This window comes from Calonectris borealis, chromosome 26, assembly GCF_964195595.1.
Source record: "Calonectris borealis chromosome 26, bCalBor7.hap1.2, whole genome shotgun sequence".
Classification (NCBI taxonomy): Eukaryota; Metazoa; Chordata; class Aves; order Procellariiformes; family Procellariidae; genus Calonectris; species Calonectris borealis.
The window spans coordinates 1,578,192-1,598,399 of NC_134337.1; the positions used below are offsets into that span (position 1 = coordinate 1,578,192).

General features: G+C 46.3%; 1 protein-coding gene across 6 annotated transcripts in view; it reads left to right on the top strand.

Moving 5' to 3' along the window:
• Window positions 1–4,849: 4,849 nt before the first annotated feature.
• IPO9 (importin 9) overlaps window positions 4,850–20,208 on the top strand; it is a 41,225-nt gene continuing 25,866 nt past the window's right edge. For all 6 annotated transcript variants that reach the window (XR_012677334.1, XM_075174167.1, XM_075174166.1 and 3 more), the window contains exons 1-7: window positions 4,850–5,024; window positions 15,027–15,088; window positions 15,728–15,814; window positions 16,789–16,990; window positions 17,440–17,528; window positions 17,822–17,908; window positions 19,591–19,710. Coding sequence is in view for 5 of the 6 variants with exons in the window: in XM_075174167.1 (XP_075030268.1) it covers window positions 4,850–5,024; window positions 15,027–15,088; window positions 15,728–15,814; window positions 16,789–16,990; window positions 17,440–17,528; window positions 17,822–17,908; window positions 19,591–19,710 (822 nt within the window). In the remaining variant the exon portion in view is untranslated. The remainder of the gene's footprint in view (window positions 5,025–15,026; window positions 15,089–15,727; window positions 15,815–16,788; window positions 16,991–17,439; window positions 17,529–17,821; window positions 17,909–19,590; window positions 19,711–20,208) is intronic.

Here is a 20,208-nt window from a genome sequence, read left to right on the forward strand (position 1 = left end):
AGGATTGTTAAGCGTTAGCGCACGTCAGGGAAAAGGGAGTTACAGCGAGGGACTTCAGCTGTAGGCCAGATCCCTACCAGGGCAGACAACAGATCAACGAAGATAAAAGCAACAATGAGTGTTTCGGCTGCCGTATCTGCAGTAGGAGATGTGTTTGTAGGACATGACTACCTGTGTCACACAGGATTTAGGAAGGGAAGGTCTCCAGAATACACACGCAGGCAGCAGCTACCTGGTAGCAACATTAAGGAGCTGAGGTGACTCTTCTATGAGTCTAGAAATGAATGTGCTTTTCCAAGAGAAGGGTTGAGGTACAGCCTTGAAAAACAGCTTTATCCTTTCTTCAGAAGTGAACAGCCCACATATTGAGAGTTCTCCTCTAGGACGTAAACATGTCTGTCTCTGAAGGCAACAGCCCCGCACCAAGAAGAGCATCAATGAAAATAAAAGCGATGTCTGGAAGAAGAGATAAAGCAGTCACACTAGATTATAGCACTGCAGGTTCAACACTCAGCTTCTATTTGAGACAGACAAAAATGGTATCAGTGGGTTCCAGTAAAAAGATCTTGGGTAGAAGGAACAAATATTTTATGAAAAAAAATAAAAGCACATGCGATGATGTGATATGCTGCTGGGTCCAAAATTCCAAGTGCTGAGAGGGAGGTTTGCTGAAAGGTGGTTGAAAAGAAATACTGACATACCCTAAATTAAAAGCAGTGCAGCGTCATGAAGGTACCTTATGTACCTCAGTGTTTCAAGTTCTGAAATGTTTGTTAATCCTACTGCTTACAGTGATGTTTTTAAAGGTACTTGGCTGTTTAATCACAATACTGGGCCAGATTTTATGTGTGTGTGGTTGCTTCCTGAAATCTGGGTGAGCTCGGCATCTAAAAATGTATAAAGATTTCATAAAAAGTAGTAAAAACAGTAGCTACCTGTCTACAGAACACGCAGTTCGCTCGAAGAGCATCTCCATCACCCAGGGTTTGTTAAGGACGAACCAGTATTTGTCGGGTGTTTGGGCTGCTTCAGTGCCTGTTGGGCTTTGGGGGTTTCGTGTTGTTGTTTCTGCCTGGAGTTAAATTTTAACCAAGCGGGGGACAGGTCAGGCATGTACCACGTAATGCCCCCGGATAATGCCTTGTAATGCAGGGTGATGCTGCGCCTGTTCCTTGTGCTGGCCGCGATTTCTCTTGGAGGATTTCTGCTGGTTACAGCAGTCCCATGTCAGCTGCACTTCTTCCTGTGGGGTCTTCCTTGGCACGGGTCCCCAGGGGAGCTCAAGGGCTTGTGTGCCTTGCCCGCGAGTTGAAACATCACAGGAGGACACAAGGAGTTAATCAAAATATCTTTTCATGCTAAGAATGTAATCTTTTTGTGGTGACTGAACTTTCTTCCCTAAAGCATATCAAAAGAAAAGCTGAATGTCAGAACCCATGCAGCTTTGAGGCAAAATGCGTGGCATTTGAAAGGCAAGCTTAAAGTTTGCTGGATTTGCAGGAAGCATCTATGCAGAAAACATGTGAAGAGACCGTGCAATGTACAAAACAGATGGGAATTCAAACCTGAAAAAGCCTGGAAGATTCAAATAAATGTAATTTCTACAAATACAGAAAGACGAGTTGGAGCATTCAGAGCAGTTGTACCGTCATTTGAGCAAAAAAAAGGATTATGGGCTAGAGAAGCATTGCTCTGGGATACCCCTCCTCTCTGCAAAATGTTAGTAAGCGCAGAGGAAACAGTCCTGATCGTTAAGAAGAGACAAAAATGATCACAAATACTTGCGCAGACATGTTGATTCTGATGTTAGCCAGCCAGCACAGGGTGCCAGCGGAAAGTCTGGTGTGATAGTCCTGGGCAGTAGGAATTCACTTACGTTTTCCACTAAGCCAAAATACTAGGACGGCGCAAGGATGAGCAGATGACCCTGGGTTAGCAGAAGTTGCACCCTGTGTAAATACATATTTGTTCCTCCAGCAGAAGCAGCATTCTGGATTGGGAAGAACAAGAGACAAAAATAATCTTTATTCACCTTGTAGAGGACTCTCTGGCGCTCGCAATGACCGGGCAGCCCGGAGGGACGGGGTGTGCACACCCTGGCCGTGCTGTTCAGCACCAAGGCCCAGCCTCTGCCTCTGGGTGCGAGCGGCGTGGCTGCAGCCTGCTCTCCTCCCCTCTCCCCACGAAAATACCAACCTAAATTGGTTGTGCCCGCGCCGCTGATTGGGAATGACCTTTGCTGTCCCCAGCCTGCCTGCCGCTGCCAGGGAGAGCGTGGCTTGGCACAGGACGCAGGGAGTGCTGGGCATTGCCTGAGCCCATGCCCTGGTCCTGTTCAGTTCAGGGGGAAAGACGGGGTCCATCACCCCAACTTCCCTAACTTGCAGAAGAAAACCTAACTTCACAGTGTGGGGGATGTTTTTATAAGTAATCCTCACGGCGGATTGATTTCAGCTAACTGCAGCTGTCCGGACAGCATCTAGCGTAAGCTAGAGGAGCTTCTGGAGAGCAGTTCATGCCACCTCCGCTGACTGCCTGTTTCGGATGTGAAGTCACTCTCTGAAGAGCTGTCGCTGCCCGGAGAGAGAGACCCCGCAGGGAGACCCCAGGCAGGGCTGGGGCGGTCACAGAAGGGCCCCAGCCAGCGTAAGGGCTGTGCCAAAAGAAGGAGCTGTCACTCTCGCAGGGGACGTGGATTAGTGCTAACTAAAACGGGGTTCCTGTCCGGTCCGCGGTCTGGCTATCTGGCCCTTGTGCGGGCGGAGGGGAAGGGCTGGAGCGAGGCGGGGACCGGGCGGCTGTGGGGTGACAGTGCTGCTGTGCAGCGGGGCACTCGCCTCCGAATGTGGCTGCAAGGAGCTGAACCTAGTCTTGTGTTTCTGTAGTATCTCGAGTTGCTCTCTTTACTTGTAGAGAAAATCTTGAACTCAAGTTGCAGAAGTCACATGCGTGATTTATAGGAGCATTTGCTTGCATTGCTCTTGACAAGAACATTTAAAAATATATTGGTGGCAGAGAATGTGACTGGACGCGTTATCCCAGAGAAACGGACTCCATCTCAGAAGAGGTTGGCAAAGCTGGCTTGGAATGTAACAAAATACAGAAAAAGAGCCAGGTGGATGGGGAAAGGATGTCTCTAGGAGTCTTGTTAGACTTGTGCGCAAGTGATGAGGCATGCTTAATTATTAAATAGCACCAGGACAAGACTAAAAACTAAATACTCCTGGTGGTAGCACATCGATTACCAGGTCATCACTTGATAACCCTCAAGTAGCTTTCAAGCAGAAAGTGGTGTGGGCAAGGAAAACAGCCCCTCACGGTGACCAGAATGACGACGGGCTTTCTCTGGAAAGAGAAGTTCCCCCAGCCTGGAGGGAGTCTAAGTCATAAGAGACCTGTAGGGAAGGAGTTAAAAGCGCATAATGCAGCCAGAGGCAGCATGGGGACTGGTTAACATGACTGCTGCCTCTGTCGTGCTTCCCAGGCTCACCCCTGCTACCGGACTGTTTACATACAAATCGGTGTCGTACTCCTGGGGGTCTTGCTGCAGAGGAGTTAACGACCAAATAGCCACTCGATTCAGAAAAATCCCCAGGAGCACCACACTCCAAAGCGCGTGGGACCTGGTTACTCGGACTTGCTAGCACCGTGCCAAAATGCAACTCCATCACCGTCCCTCATGTGAGAAGCCCATTTTGTATGTGTTAATACTGCTTTTTGGTACTTGTAATGATGTGTAAAACTGCTTATACTTCCTAAATAAACCGTTGTAGAAAACAGAGGTGGAAACAGAGCGGCACTCCGCTGCCCTGCGTACGTGTGGCTTTCGTTTTGCTCACAGCTCAAGGCCATCTACAGCTGCCTGGTTCCTGACTCAGAGAGTGATGGTAGCCCACTTTCTTTTGCTTCCCCTGAGCATCATGTACAGCACTATTCAAACCTGAATCAAGAACTTGAGGCTTAATTTACCTTCCAGCTCTGCCCTGCAGCAGCACGCCTGTAGTCTCTGCTGTCGCAGACAGGCTGCCTGCCTCTGGGACGACAGCAAAGCTGCTCGCAGGGTCGGCCCCGTCCCTCCTGCTCAAGCTGCTCCGAGCCAGAAGACCATCATGGTGCCCTGTAGAAGTGCTGCCTTGGAGCAGTGCCACCACTCATCCCCTCACAGATTTCTGCACAGAAGTGGGGCAGGAAGGACTCAAACCTCTTTCTGTGCCCCCATCTCAATGCCTTTGCAAGGAAACCTCAGCCCAAGGGTGACTTCACACCATTTAAAAGCAGAACTAAGCTGGTTTGGCCCAGGTGGCTGCATCTGCCCCTTCAGCGCAGGCCCTGAACGGCCTCACCCAGCTCCTGAGGGCTCGTCAAGGCTCAGGCTGGGAGCTCGCCACCGACACGGGTGGAAAAATGCGGTCTGAGGGACTAAACGCTTTTCCCGGGCTCTGACTGACCCCTGCCTCCCGCCATGACAGGAACTCCCCGGGTCTGGGGAGACGCTCGGCCCTGAGGCACAAAGGGGCCTCTCAGGCTCCTGCTCCGGGGTCCGCCGGGCCCCCCTGGCGCCGAGGCAGCGTCCGGGCTCCCTTCGGCGCGCTGCGGGAGCCCGGACGCTGCCTGGGCCCCGGCCCCGGTTCCCGCTCCGGGAGACCCCCCCGCCATTTCCCAGCCACCGGTCCGGTCCCGCCGCGCCACCGGGGGGCGCTGTGAGCGGCGCGCGGAGCCCCACCGCCCTCTCTGCGAGGCGGGGCGCTCGGCGACGCTCGCTCGCGCGCGCGTGCGTGCGTGCCGTGCGTTTGGCGCGCGCGGCGGCCCGTAGCCCGCGCGGCGGCGGCGGAGCGGGGGGGGGGGGGCGATGGCGGGCGCGGCGGCGGCGGGCGGAGGCGGCGGCGGCGGCGGGTCGGGACCGGGACCGGTGGCGCAGGGGCTGAAGGAGGCGCTGGTGGAGACGCTGACGGGGATCCTGTGCCCGGTGCAGGCGGTGCGCGCCGCCGCTGAGGAGCAGGTGAAGGTGCTGGAGGTGACGGAGGGTGAGTGAGGGCCGGGCCGCGCTGAGGGGACCGGAGGCGGGGGGGAGGGGGCGGTGTCCGGGTGGGGAAGGGCCGCCGCCGCCTTCCCCAAGCGTTTCCCGGTACCGGCGCCTCGTGGCCGCGCGTTGGCCTCGGCTAAAACTTCCAGGTGCAGCGCTCGGGCCGGCGGGGAGCAGGCGGCGGCGGCGGCGGCCGCTTTCCTACCGGCTGTTGGCGTGTGCCCGGTTTCTCGTGAGCAGCCCGTACCCTGCCTCAGGCGGTCAGCTGCGGGTTCGCCGGTGGGGTTCGCCAGGGCTGTCTCCGGCCTGCAGCGGAGGTCACGGGGCGAAGCCGCCGCAGGGTTTCTTCAAGGCAGCGCTCTCGTCAGCGGGGAAGAGGGAAATGGCCGTGGGGCAGTGTGGGGAACGGCCGTGGCACGACGGGATGTGTGCGGGAACTGGGTGACGAGGGAGCTCTCTAAGCTCACGAGTGGTAGGACGCGGAGGGGGAGGACGTGGATGGCGAAGCAGCGGCCCTGTTGCTTGGGGCACCTCTTTCCACCTGAGCTGAAGTCTCTAGGGTTGCTCACACGATGGTCATGGAGAGCCTTCCCACTGCCTGTTTGTCTCCCACTCCCACAGTGATTCTCTCCACCTCTGGACGTGCGTGCCCACGTTCTGCGAGTCGTCATCTGTGCATGGTGTGGTTTGGGTTGAGTGTAGTCAGGACGCAGCTGTACCCTCATCTTGTGTGAAACTCCTACGACGGGGCTCCTGGCGCTCCAGCGTCTGTTGCGGAGAGCTGAGGACATGTGGGACACTGGAGCTGGATGGCAACCGCCCTATGGCTTTGAAAAGACAGAGCTTAAAAGAGCAAGTGCCCCAAATTCAAACAGTGTCTCTAATTATTCCATTACTCATCTGGCCTTTTTACGGTGGCGCTAAACTAGCTCATGCACTTGCTGCTTTTCCTGGGTGGAAGCTACACTAAAAAACCTATCGATGGTAATATTTTATTTCACTTCAGCTTAGTTTTTATAACCCATCCCAAAGAACTGGAATCTGTAGAAACCACTGGAAGGTTTACAGGTAGTCTACCATTATGGGAGCTGGAGAGCGTGGCAGTGCAGCCCTTGGCCCTAAGTTGTGCCTGTGGCCTGGCAGCTTGATGGGCTGGTTGTTTGTGGACCCTCCTCGAAATTTTGCTTTACCTTTGCCTGATTGTGCCATTCTGAAAGTGTTTTGTGAAGTGTTTTAAAGTGTTTCTGCTCCTGAACTTTAGCTCAGAGATGTTATCAAAGGAAGTTTATGGTAAAGAGAAGGAAGGTGTAAGGACGTGACTGGGTCAAGAACAGTATTGTGATTATGTTACTCTGGAAATGTGATCGGGGTGATGAAAGGAAGGCAAATTGTTTGATAAAATGTTTCTTGTTATGCAGTCCCTTAACGTGTGCTTGTTACACTCTCAGGTTAAGTCTTCCTTGATGCTTTACCAGGAAATTTGTGTGTTGCCACCGCAGCTACTGGAGGTTTTAATGAGTGATTTGACGGCATTTGCAGTAGTACGAGTCTGGAAGTGCTGTGAGGTTCATTGACCCACAGAGCCTTTGCCTTGCAAAGCTACTACAGTCAGCGTGCTCTTCAGTGGCAACTTTTTTTTTTTCCCCCAAACAGCCTGATTCTTACCACAAGAATTGAAATCAAGTTTGTGTAATGGTTTGGATAACAGGTTTCCAGAAAAGAATTATTTTTTGAGGGCTCTAGGTGATGGATGTCCCTAAGGTCCCTTTGAGAGCCCAGGAATGCAACAGAATTACATTTGGTGGATAACATTGAGGGCAAGAGGAATGGAGTCATCTACGTCTCTATTTTTTCACTGTTTTACAAATATCCTAACGTCGCCCAGTACTTCTCTGCAGTTGCAATCCTAGAGCTGCACAGGTCTATTGCAGGACCTGTACCCATGACCTGGAGGAGGCTACAGAGTACCCTCTCATGCAGTTTGCAGGTGACACCAAACTGGAGGAGAGGCGGTTGATGTCCTTGAGGGCAGGGCTGCACCCAGAGAGCCCTGCAGGAATGGACCGAGAGGAACCTCCTGAAATTCAGCAAGGACAGATACCAAGTTCTGCACCTGGGATAGGAGAACCCACCACAGGGATGCGGGGCAGGCACTGCCTGGCTGGGGAGCAGCTTTATGGCAAAGGGTCTGGAAATCCTGGTGGCCGGTGAGCTGGACAGGGCCAGCAGCGTGCCCTGGGGGCCACCTGCCTCCCGGGCTATCTGAACAGGATCAGAGGCAGTGATCAGCCCTCTCTAGTCAGCACTTCTTAGACCACATCTAGAATACTTGTCCGGTTTTGCTCCCACCCCACCTCCCCCCATACAAGAAAGACAGCGACAAACAGGAGTGAGTTCAGCAAAGGGCCATCAAGTCGGTTGGGGAACTGCAGCACGCTCCACATGAGGAGATGCTGGGGGAGAGGGGTTTTCCAGTATGGAGACAAGAGGGTTTTGGGCGTGGATCTGACAGCAGCTTCTGGTAACTATGAGGAGGTTGTCAGGACACTGGGGGGTGGGAGAAGATGAAGGAAAACAGGCAGAAACTGAAAGAAGAGGTTCAGACTGGGTATAAGGAGAAATTTTTTCACTGTGAGGAGAGCCAAGCTTTGGACCTGCCTAGAAAATGCTCTGAGCAACCTGATTTGATGCTGCTTTGATCATGGGGGTTGGACTGAAGACCTCCTGAGGTCTCTTTCAGCTGAATTATTCTGCACTTCTGTGATTCCTCCTCTCTTGTCCTAGTCAAGCAGCATGGGAGGAATAAGCTGTATTCTCCTTTCTGTGCCGTCTTTGGTATGGAGAAACTTGCAAAAACCAAGAGGAGGAGCTAAAGGAATACAAGTGTTTGCCAACACCATATTACTGAGGTAAAAAAATGTGCATCATGTGTGTCAGAAGCCCTTTAAAGAAACAAAAAATGTAGTATCACTAAGGAGTATAAAGAAGATGCTGAAAGTAAAAATGAGGCAGTAGAAAAGAGCACAAATGTTGGCACTTTTACTGAAAAATAAATGAAGGTAGGCAAAAAAATTGAGGAAAAACTTCTTAAAGACATAAAAACTTATGATGCTTTAAAATGTTGCAGGAGCAGAAAGCATTTCAGAGAGTGTGCATGGCCACCAGGTGACTGAAGTGTGCAAGATACGTTCAAGGAGTATAGGGCTACAGAAAAGCTGCATTCCTTGTGTTGGTGTTGACTTAATTTGCCACATTGAAGGGTCTCTACAGGAGACACATTGGAGAATCCACGTCAAGTTGAAGCATGAGTAGAAGCATTTTCACTTATCGGTTTACTTTAAACAGCAAGTGCTGCAGGGTGGATCTCCAAGAGTTTTTAAGGGACTCAAACATTAAATTACCATGCTACGAATTGTGCTGTAAAACTTGCCACTGAAGGTCACTTAGGGACCACATAGATGTAAGTTGGTAAACATGGGACAGCTTTTAGTAAGGGCTCTAAGGTGAGGAGGGGAGGGATGAATGTTGAGGTTGTTACAGGTGAGTTGCTGTGGCCTTTGCACTGCCTGCAATGGTTAAATTGTGTCAGGAGTTGGAATGAGGAGAGCTGGGAACGTGAGATGGTTGTTGCAGAGTCGATATATGTTTAATAGAAGAGCTGTTTGAAGGAGTCCTGGGGCTGTCAAAAAGCTTTTAGAAAATTCCCTTACTGAAACTTTTTGAAAAAACTAAACTGCTGGAGACAGCTCTTGAATTAATAACTGATTAAAAGCTTGAAGACAAGAGGTAGAAGTGACTGGTCATATTTCACACGGCAGGGAGATAATCAAGAGTCCCATGTGAAGCTGGACTGCTCAGCACATCCGTAAATGATGTGGAAAAGAGTGAATAGTGGTGTGGCAAAGTTGCTGATAGTGCTGTGCTGTTCAGTCTGGCCGGAGTGAGAATTGGTGGCAAAAATTACAGAATGATTTCACAAGAGTGAGTTGAGTGTGCAAATGGTAGGTGGAGGTCAGTGTTGGTCAGCAAAGTAATGCTTGGGGAGGAGGAGACAGCATAGGTGATACCTTAAAAAGTAACTGACGGTCCTAACTATTGCCAGTGGGAGAAGAGATCCCATTGTCAGTGTGGAGAGTTTCCTGAAAATGCCCATTCACTGCTCTGCCGTGCTCCGAAAGCCAAATGGACCGTTAAGGAGGGAACAGAGAACAAAGCGCGACATAAATTCCTCATGCTTCTGCAGTCGGAGTGCTGCATGCATTACTGGCTTGCTGCTCTCTGGAGGGATAAAGCAGGGCAGTAAAAATGCAGCACAGAGACATTCACAGAGATGTGGAAAAGCTTCTGTTCTCAGAAGGAGCAAATACATTGACTTTTCTGCCTGGGAAAGAGTTAGCAGAGATGGAGACTCTAAAATCATAAGCGACAGAGAAGGTGAGTGAGGAGTGATTATTTGTGACTTTTCATAAAGCTAACATGAGATGAAAATGAATCTGAAGCAAGTAGAAGGAAGTAGGTTGTTTCCCTCAGCATGCAAACTATGGAACTCATCACTGTTGGATATTAGAGGTAGAAATGGTTTTAAAATGATTTGACATTCCTGGAGATAAGAACTCATCAAGAACCATGAAACACGCTGGTCGGATACACCACCTGCTGCAGGAGGTTCCCAATGCCAAGATTTCTGAGGGGGTGTGCTGGAGGAAGTGTTGCTCTGCCCTCACCTCTTTTCTTAAGCTGCTTGCAGGTTGGGTTGTGTAATACGGTTAAGCCAGTACAGCAGTTAGCTCTCCCCGTATGTTGTGTGCTGCCCCGCACTAGCGCCGGCTCTGCTCCATGCAGGGTTTAGCCAGGTTGGGATGGTTCAGTTTTTTGTGAGGATGCAGTCGAGCTCCCTGAAGCAGCTTGATAGTGGATCTGGCCAGTGCTTGTACAAGGGGATGGGTAGAAATGCAGTCAGAGGTCAGCCTCTGGAACAGGCTGAACTGTCCAAGAGGAGTCTCCTGTCTGACTCGATACAGCTGTTCTGGAGGAATACAGGACGTCAGCTCTGGCGTAAGGACATGGTGGCAGTTTCTTTCTGCCATGTCACACTTTAGCAACTTCCAAACACGTCCCCAGCGACTCAGTCTCTTCCCTGCATCTTCTGTCTGCTGAGAAAGTGTGGGAATAGGCACCATCTGTCAGCTTGTGGATGGGAGTTGCATTATCGTTGGTTTCCGGAAAAGTGAAAGTTCACCTGGTGACCTTTGTTGTCTCTAGGTTTTAATGGAACATAAATAAAGGCAATGTCTGAGACTGTTCAGGGGGAAGGCAGGAGAAATGAGAGCTCCAGGTTGTGGAGCAGTGCTGCTGTGCATGTGTCTAATTTGGCTTGACTCTGCCATCGACTTGTTCCCAGTGAAGTGGGAATAGTGCTTCCATTCCCCCTTTATCTGGTCCGTCCAGGTAACATCATACACCACCTCTGATGGTATACATGTGTGCGCTACCACTGACGTCATATGACTTGAGGATAATTCCATAATGTGTAAAAATAATCTCTTTCTCTAGGTCTTCCTATATCAGAGAACACGTATGGAGGCCAAGCCATCTCCAGGAATGTCAGAGTAGGGGCAGTGTCATTCTGAAGGAGGTGTACAGTGTATCTCGACCAGGAAGGATCATTCTTTGACCCTGTTAAGAGGAGCAATGTCTGTAACATTCCTTAAATTATGCTGATAAGGAGTTTTAATGCCAACTTCTTATACAGTTGAAAAATACCTGTAGCCACTTGTCTGGTTAGATAACAAGTTTGATGTTTTATGGTGACGATATTAAGTCTCTGAGCTATTTGCTCTTGTGCTCTGGAAGTGTGGTGGTGATAGATGAATGGCTTCAGGCTGGAGAATTGCCTTTCTTTTGCCTGTCTACATTATGTGTTTCTGTTTGCCCTTTTTGCAGGTGGAAAAGGCATTTATATGGCTGTCTTCAGCGTGGCTTATGTTGTGACATCTTGTGTATGAAAAGGCATCTTCAGCTCAGTCCTTTGCAAGGTTGTTTGTTGCCAGAAGCTGAGATATGCAGGTGGCTGTGAAGATGGTGCTGACCTTGGCAAATTGACTCATGTGACAATCTGGGCATGCTGACCCTCTTTACAGTTTCTTGTCTGTCTTGTTTGAGACTAGTCTTGTGCAGGAGACAACCAATGCTTTGATTTGAACGTGATCTCAGATTTGAATATTGGCTTTACAGGCCTTGTAAATGTTCTTCTAGTGTCTTCTCTTCCAGAGTAGGTGGCTCAGCCCATTTAGTTTGATGCTTTAAAACTCCATTGATTCTTTGATGATATTTGCATGGTACGGTTTGCTGTCCCTTTTTATCCGGAGAACAGCTGAGGATACAACGATAGCGCAAAACTTGTAGCGTCAGTTGTGCTCACCAGTTCAGCATGTTTTTGCTTATGGCCAGCTCCTTCCCAACATAAGTGTTTTGATGCATGTGGTGTCGAGAGTAATTTCTGTGTGGCATTGGGTACCTCCTTGAATACATGATTTTACGTGTGGAAGGAGGGATTCTGGAGAATTTACAAACATGACCACAATATGTGGTTGTATGGGTGGTCTCTTGGCTGTAATTTGAGTTATAGTAGAGTGGATGATGGGCAAAAATGGGTGGAAATCCTGTGATTGGATAAATTGCACTGCATTTTTAACAGGAGTTAACATTTTAACATTGAACTGAATTTTTAACAGGGCAATTGAAACAAGAAATGGCCACGTTGGGACACGTGATATCTGACTTGCAGGAAGAAAGGGGTTCACAGCAGCAAATGCTGTGAAATGCTGCAGACATGTTCAGTGTAGTGAGAAGTTGTGAAGAAGGCATTTCAAGTGAGATACCTAAAGCCATCACGGATGCTGGAGAAGACTGGCCTTAATCTTTCTGTCCGTTGCTGAGAGATGAGGAGAACACAGTTGTAGTTTTCAGAAGTGTGCTGAAAAAAAGAGTGCTTTTGGAGTAGTCGTTGAGCATCATGATGGGTGCTGAAGAAGTTCCTCAAAGAAGCACATTTGTAGTGTGTAAAAATTATGGCTAAGCTTTAGGTACCTACTTGGTATTTCTTCCTAGTCTGTCTGCAGATGCCCTCTGTGCTCTGCACTGGTCTGACCTCGTGGCTGTCCCTGCTTTGAGCAAGAGGTTGGACAGGATGACCTCCTGAAGTCCCTTTCAACCTGAATTACTTTATGATGATGTTATTGAAAACCAGTCCTGTGGAAAACATTGTCTGCGCCTGTGTAGCTGAAGACTGCGATGCACAAGGGGTGGGCAGATGTTGTGTAAAGGGAACTCGATTTCTGATGCTGCTGCGGTTGTGAGATCTGATCTCTGCAAGCTGAATGTTGTTTTAATTTGAAGTGTTGGCGGCCATGGGGCAGTGGATTCACCTGGGTTGGCTGCAGCAGCTACCACGGTCTCTCCCCCTGCCAGTGCCTGTCTCTGCCCCCAGCAGAGAAAACTAAAAGGAACTTGTAGCAGCCCCTGAACCAGCTCTGTATGGAAGTACTGAGCTGGACTCAGTCGGTGCGGGCCCACTTCAGCAAGGTAGGATGTGAAGTGCAGTGAATCAGTAGAAAGTCCTGCCCATTTATTCCTCCCTGCTTGCTTAATACTATTTTTCGGTTTGGTCTGGCTTAATTTCTCCAAAAAGTTGGGGGGGAAGAAGTAGTAGATTATGTAAACTGGTTGTGTGGTTGATGGAGCTTGGTTGTGAAGGAGAGTTGGATTTCACTAATATTGAGGTTAATGGAGAGGAGAAGCGAGCTGGGGGGACATGTGGCCACGCCCTTCATTAAAAGTTTCTAATCTTTTGGGTTTACAGACTTTATCTTGGGTAGAAGACTGGATGCTTCTGATATCTCAAATCTACAAAATATAAGTGGAGGAAGCACTTATGAAGAGATGCATTTGAACTGCAGACGCCCATGATAAAAATAGAAAGTTTCCCCAACTGGGAAAAAAACAATAATAAACCAATTCTTTGAGAAGAGAGGAGCCAGTAAGCTATACAACAATCAGTGTAATTTCAATCCCTGGAAAGATTCTTGGACCAGCTCATTAAAAGCTTGCCAGTGTCTATAACATAGTAGGATAAATAGATGCTACACAGCTAATGCAGTTATATGATCTGTTCTCGATAAGTTCATCTAATTTTTGTTTGACGGAAGAGCTGGCTTATTGCTTAAACAAGCAAGCACTTGGTATGCATGGTCTGAGTTCAGTAGGGTTCCTGATATGAATTTGCCACAATGGTCATTTATCAGTTAAGAACATACAGTTTTGTAATATTTTAAGATGCACAGTTGGCTGAAAACCTGTGTGTAGAGTTGTTATCGGTGGCTTATTGTGAAACCCAAGGGGCTTTTAAGACAGAGCTCTTGGTCACTGCAGTAGTGAGTACACCTCTAGTTTACTAATGATGGCACTGCAATCTGCTTGGAGAGCAGAATTAAAAAGATGTTGGAAAATTGGAGAGATGGCCTGAAATAATTGAAACAAAATTCTGTAAATCAAATGCAGAGTACCATATGTAAAGGCAAAAATCAAGTGCATATATGCAACCAGATTTAAAGATTGCAAAACAGAGTCATACTAGTGAGTTGCAACTATGTGAAGCCGTTGCATTTATTCTGGCTTCTTAGTTCATTTATACCCTTTAAAAATGTGGCTGAAATGCAATGCCATACTGAAGTCTGGAATATTGCAGACAGCTAGAAGAATCATTACCGCTACATTTAAGAGGAGTATTATGTTAAGTACATCTCACAATGAGGCTCCCTGCTTTTGCAGCTAGGATAAGAGAGGATTTTTTTTCCTTTTTTTTTTAAATGCATGATCTATGAATAAAGGTTGAAGGAACATGTTCAGTGTAAGCATGGGAAAGTGAGAGGCAATTATCTCCCAACACAGAAAAGCCTCTTACAAGTGAGGTGGATATTAGGAGAAACTCAGATAACCACATTTGCGAAGCACTCAAATATGCTGCTAAGGAAAGTTGCAGAACTCTTTTTCAGAAGAATTTTCAATACATTTTTGTCAGGGATGCTGTAAGCACGTTTATCCTGTCTGTGGGAGTCAGGTTGTGCTAGTGGGCCCTCAGGGGCATGCCTTCTGCTCCACAGTTTCTAGAACTAAAACCTCACAAATGCATTTCTTAAGCAGACTAGCAAAATTAAATGAAGTATTTAGTACAGTTATCAGCTACCCGGAACTTAAAGTTGCAATTTTAAGCAAATTTATTGAGGCATATGGATTTACTATACCAGAACAGCTGTTCTTCCTGGTTTTTATTTCCTGCGCTCAGTCATCAGCAGAATTGGTACAAGCGTTTTAATTTTGCCTTTGTTACAGAACTTGCTTGGCAACTAAAAGAAACTCTTAATTTTTCTGGACAAATTTCTTACTGGAGAAGGTCCCGCAGCCTGAATGATTGTACAGGCAGTTTTTGGTGTCAGTGTGCTCGGGCAGGGTTTGCTCAGGAAGGTGCTTGGTGTGTTCTGATCTGTCTTAGGGTGTGTTTTGGGACATCTGAAGTGATGTTTCCAAGTGGCTCTCTGGATGAACCTGGCTTGTCCAAAAAGGGACTGCTCACTGACAGTCTTCTGTCTTACCCCATCCTGGATCTTATCCATGCATCCCTCATGTAGGGACTTGACTAATGATGTAACGTTGTAGATAAGATTTTTTTGAAAGTTGTAAATCATTTGCTTGTTATTAACCTGTGTTGCAAAATTTTTTGCCCATGAGAAAAATAAGATGCTGAGAAAATAAATTAAGTTTGTGCAGAGAGCGCAAGGGAGAATTAATGCTCGTGATTCATTTGAGTAGCTATGCTTTGGAATTGTCTTCTCCTTCCCACATATGAGTCATTCAATTGGTATGATGTCTTTCTCCAAAAATCTTGATGAGTTTTGCTGTGTGGGAATAAAAGTTATGATACCAACATTTTTTTTTTTCCTTGCAGAATTTGGTGTTCATTTAGCAGAACTGACTGTAGATCCCCAGGGAGCTCTGGCCATCCGTCAGGTGAGTTTACCTGGAACTGTAGAAAGAATTTTGATGTTGGTTTCCTTGGTTTTTAAAATATTCTCTCACGTTTCCAGGTGAAAAATTGGAGGTAGCTTTCCATTACTGCTTCTCCATTTTCTTTTACATTTCTCTAGAGCCATCACCTTCTTTTTCAACATTATTCGGATGTTATAAACTTACCTTTTTTGAAAATAGTGCTTTTTGGACTTAATAAACCTGGTGCTGAGACAGTACTGTACTGGGAATGGGCACAACTTATTAGGTGGATGGTAGGCATCAGCAAGCAGAAGTGTGACTTGTCTTTGCAGCAACTTTTTCTGTAGGCGTCTTCCTCCTTGAAAAGGAAGTTTAGGTTCTGTATTTCTTTAGTTACCAGGTGGCCCATATCTTGTGCCTTTTTAGAAATAAAGCTGCTGCCTTGTGTCGGTGCTGTACAGGCCATCATTGCTCAATGAATGACCATCTTTTTACTGCGGTAACTTTTTTTTGCCTGTTTCACAAAGATTTTGCATTTTTGGCAAGCCCTGTCGCCCCTCTAAAAGCAGCATGATGGGATGGGAGAATGAGCAAACGGGTCAGGGGTGGTGCTGTGGTTGCAAGTTTTGTTACTGATTCTTGACCTCTCTTCTAATACAGCTAGCGTCTGTCATTTTGAAACAGTATGTGGAAACTCACTGGTGTTCTCAATCAGAAAAGTTTAGACCTCCAGAGACCACAGAAAGGGTAAGATTTGGTTTCATGTTGTCTACTTTTAGACACTTTATCCATCAAGAATATTAATTTTGTAGATGGTTTAAAAAGTATCACTGCCCTTGTGTATTATGAGGATTAATGTCTTCAGTTAAGGTTTTCTGACGTTTGCCACTTTGAAAATCTGTTTTCAGTTGCCTAAAACAACACTAGACTTGAGAAGCTTGGGCTAATTTCTGTAGGAAAAGTTCAGCCATGATGTTTCTGCTGCTTTAAGAGCAAGACTAGAAGAAAGCTGCTTTATAAGTTTTACAAATACTGATTCTGGCAGTCCTTTTTCAGAGATTTGCTACATCTTGTGTTTTTCAGCTTGGAACTTAAAGGCTGTTTTCCCATGACAAATTTCAGTTTAAAGGTCTGCTGGGTTTCATTAAAAATCTACTCAGTAGGAGTATCTAACAGCTAAGATGGCCAGAGGTTCTAGCCCTTTGCCACTTTGACTGTTGACTGGACCATCTTTGACATCTAGGGTATGATTCATCCCATCCAGAGATAGTTGCTTGAAATAGATCTTGTGAATTATGCCACAGAAGTGCTGGCTTTTTTCTTCCTGTCCCTTCAGGGTTGGGTGACTAGTTCTCATTTACTAAAATCTTCCAAAGTAAGCAAACATAGTCCCTGACACTGGGGCTGGGATTTATCTCGGCTAACTCTGGATGTCTTCCATGTAGATATCTACATCCTATCTAATTGCAGCTGTGAGCTATTTATTGTACGCTTGGACGAGTGCTCTGTGTGGGTAGAGTGCTACGTTACAACACACCATGCAGTTTTCCATAAAAAAATTACGGGGTGTAGTGTGCAAGGTTTTGTTGTCTCATGAGTGTTCATTTTGTAAAACCAATGTTAGAATCAATATCAGGATACAGTCAAAGGTATAATTTTTTTTTTATTGAATTGTTTTATGAATGGGGATGTGTTTTGCTAAATAATGTTATTCCCTACAGGCAAAAGTTGCTATTAGGGAGCTCCTACCCAATGGGCTGAGAGAATCGATCAGCAAAGTGCGCTCGAGTGTTGCTTATGCAGTTTCAGCGATAGCCCATTGGGACTGGCCTGAAGCCTGGCCCGAGCTTTTCAATCTCTTGATGGAGATGCTGGTTAGTGGAGATGTGAATGCAGTGCATGGAGCCATGAGAGTGCTTACAGGTATGTGTATGCGAGAGCTTTGTCAAGGCTGATGTAGGAAGCGGTTTAGGCTTTTTCTTACCTTAGTGTCCTATCACTTTTCCCTCCAAATTGAAGAAATTGGAATTTGCTGCTTCTCTTCTGCTGGGCATGATGCCTGTCGGTCACTGTTGAGTTGCATGCTCAGTAGATGTCATGAAAGCTGAGGAAGAAGGTTCTGTGCTATCGGTTGTAGCTCGGAAGGAACTTTGATTGCAACACCCTGTTTTCCAGATACCTGCAATTTTTAGTGTGATATTTTTCCTTTTGCCTTCAAGGATTGCCATGGGTAGGCCAGATGACACTGGTCTAGTCAACTACAAATCAATGTGTTTCTAATATGTTGTTAGTGTTTCCCAAAGATTCTGTTGTTGCTGTTGCCTACAAATTTGTTTTCTTATAAGAACTTCCCTTCTTTTTCCATTTTCTAGAGTTTACGCGGGAAGTGACAGACACACAGATGCCACTTGTTGCTCCTGTTATTCTTCCAGAGATGTATAAAATTTTCACAATGGCGGAGGTATGATCTTCACTATTAAGTTGGTACTGAATGGCATTAGTGGGAATGTTTCTTGGAGCAGAGAAACTCCACATTTAATGGTTAAGCTGTACTGTAGTATGAGTTAAACTTAAAGAATTTTCTTGATGATGTGGTAGTTGATGGCAGCTAATGTTTCAACAGAAATATTGAAGCCAATGGTAAAATAAGAGAATCAAGTTAAAGCCAAAAAAAAAAAAACCCACAACAATTAAAAGAAAATTAAAGGAAATAAGTACCTTGTGTTCCTGATCTATTATTTAAACTTTTTTTAGGTGTATGGTATTCGCACAAGGTCGCGTGCAGTGGAGATATTTACCACGTGTGCCCATATGATCTGTAACATGGAGGAATTGGAAAAGGCAAGAGTTTAACTTACAACATACGTTGAATTCAAACTGAGCGAGGTTCTAAATAATTATTAATATGAAAATGAAATGTTGGAGAGTTATGTACTCTGTCAGCTGTAATTCTGGGGAAGAGGTTGTAATTTAATACATGTAAAGTAGCTAACTTCCTCCTTTACATGCATGCCTTGATACTGTGACTTTGTTTCCATATTTAAGTTTAACTTGTGACATATCAATAGATGTTCTTGTAACAGCTCAAAGAAAGGGGAGTCAGCATGGGGAGGAGATAGTGTATCATCCCTTTGTTTGGAAATCCCTGCCGTAGCTCCCAGTCCCCAGGTGAACTGTGCGTTCTGGCCCTTGGGCGAGGCATTGGTTACAAGTCCTGGAACTTCATCAGTTGTTTTAGCATGCACAGTAGCCTTTTGTTCCTAAAGGGCTGGTGGAAACCAAACCAAAGAAAATTTTAGAAGAATAGGTCTTAAGAAAAAAAAAAAACTATGGAATTAAGCAGCTTTATACATGAGTCTCTTGTCTGGTTCTGAGCACATGTGCATTTTATATGGCCTTTGACAAGTGGGTTTCCCAGCACTCCCCAGACAATAATTGTTCTTTCTAACTTTTTTGGGGGTGAGAGTAGGAAAGGGTGACTCTCAATCTAGTGGCTGGTCGTTGCTGAGTGGCTATATCTGCTGTTTCCTCCCTGTTTGCAGAGGGAGCAATTCAGTGCAGACTTCTGGGAAATTCTGATAATTACACCATATCTCTAGTGCACTGACAAGGTTACTTATGCAATAATACCATGCAGCTGGTACCAGTATCCAAAAGATAGTAATAGCTCCCCACTGTCTTATTCTGGAGGAGGGCTGAAAGTGTCCTTTACATTGTAAACAAAACTTCGTCTGTTGGAATTTGACTTTAAAAGATTGCCTCTTTTTCTTTTTTTCCTATAAATTGCTAAGGTGGTATTTCATAGTTTATTTAAGCATACAACTTTGCTGTCTTAGCTGTGGAGTTATGAGGGATATGCTCAATAAAATGATTTTTGTCCAATATTACTTGCTCTGCCAAGCACTGCTTATGGAGTGCTTTGACATCTGGAAAAATATTTACTGCGTTTTCCTAGGAAGACTCATCATGGTAATCTTCAGGCCAGCTGTTGATACTCAGCTCACAAAGAGCTTGTTTGGTTTGGGGGAGGGTGGCTCAGGAGGGAGATAAATGCTGTCCACAGGGTTCGGTGTAATTGCTGGTGTGTGATAGTCACCCCAGGTTTCTTTTATAGCCCGAGGAGGGTCCAGGCGGTAGGGTGCAGGGATGATTCATTTAATCAAATGAAAGTGCCTCTTTAGGAGGACGTGCGCCACTCCTGAGACTCTCCGGACTGGATTGTCTGGATCTCTATTTAGAGTCTGAAGCGATTAGCTTAGATGTAGGTGTGTGTTTTGTAGCAGTCTGAGCTGTGTGATTTTGATGGGTGGGATTCAGCCGAGCTTAGTTCCCAGCATGAGGAGAGAGCCAACGTGATGTCTGAAACAAGTATTTCATGTGACTTTGCAACGTTCTGCAGTTGCCATGAGTCCCTCTTCGGTTTTGTGGCAGAAAAGTGCAATTTCCATTGCTTCTAGTGCTTTACGTCAGATGTGGGGGTTCTGTATCCAGTATTGACCTGTGCTTGCATTGATTGTAACTAGGGTGCGGCCAAAGTCCTGATTTTTCCTGTGGTGCAGCAGTTCACAGAGGCCTTTGTTCAGGCCCTGCAAATGCCTGACGGACCTACATCAGACAGTGGGTTTAAGATGGAAGTCTTAAAGGTAAGTCGCTTAAGACTGATTGAATAAAGAAAGAATTGAATACCAGTACACTGTCAGATGTGCTGGAAGACAGAGAAACTTGAGTGCATGTCACCTCTCCTAGTACTGCTCGTGTTATGAATAGTGAAGTTTTTTGGCTCCGAGCGCCATACAACGTTGGAATAAATTGTTCTGCCTGTATTGAAGATACCTATGATGAGATCCATAGGGATCTGTCCATAAAATGATCTGTCCTTGTAATTCGCTGATCTAAGACATCTTGGATGCGTCTTGTTTGGACACCATACTCAGTGGTTAAATATCTGTCTTTTGTAAAGATGCTGCAGAATTCTGCTGCAGTGAAGTTTTAAAAGCTTACTACGTGCAGGTGTTTTTCTAGAACTTGCCGGCTCTTTAATACTAAATTACCTCTGCCAAAGGGAGATGGAAAGTCTTTGTATTCTCCCGTTTCCCAGAGAAAGAAAATTGGATTGCAGAGCTCTATGTGTATGTAGCTCA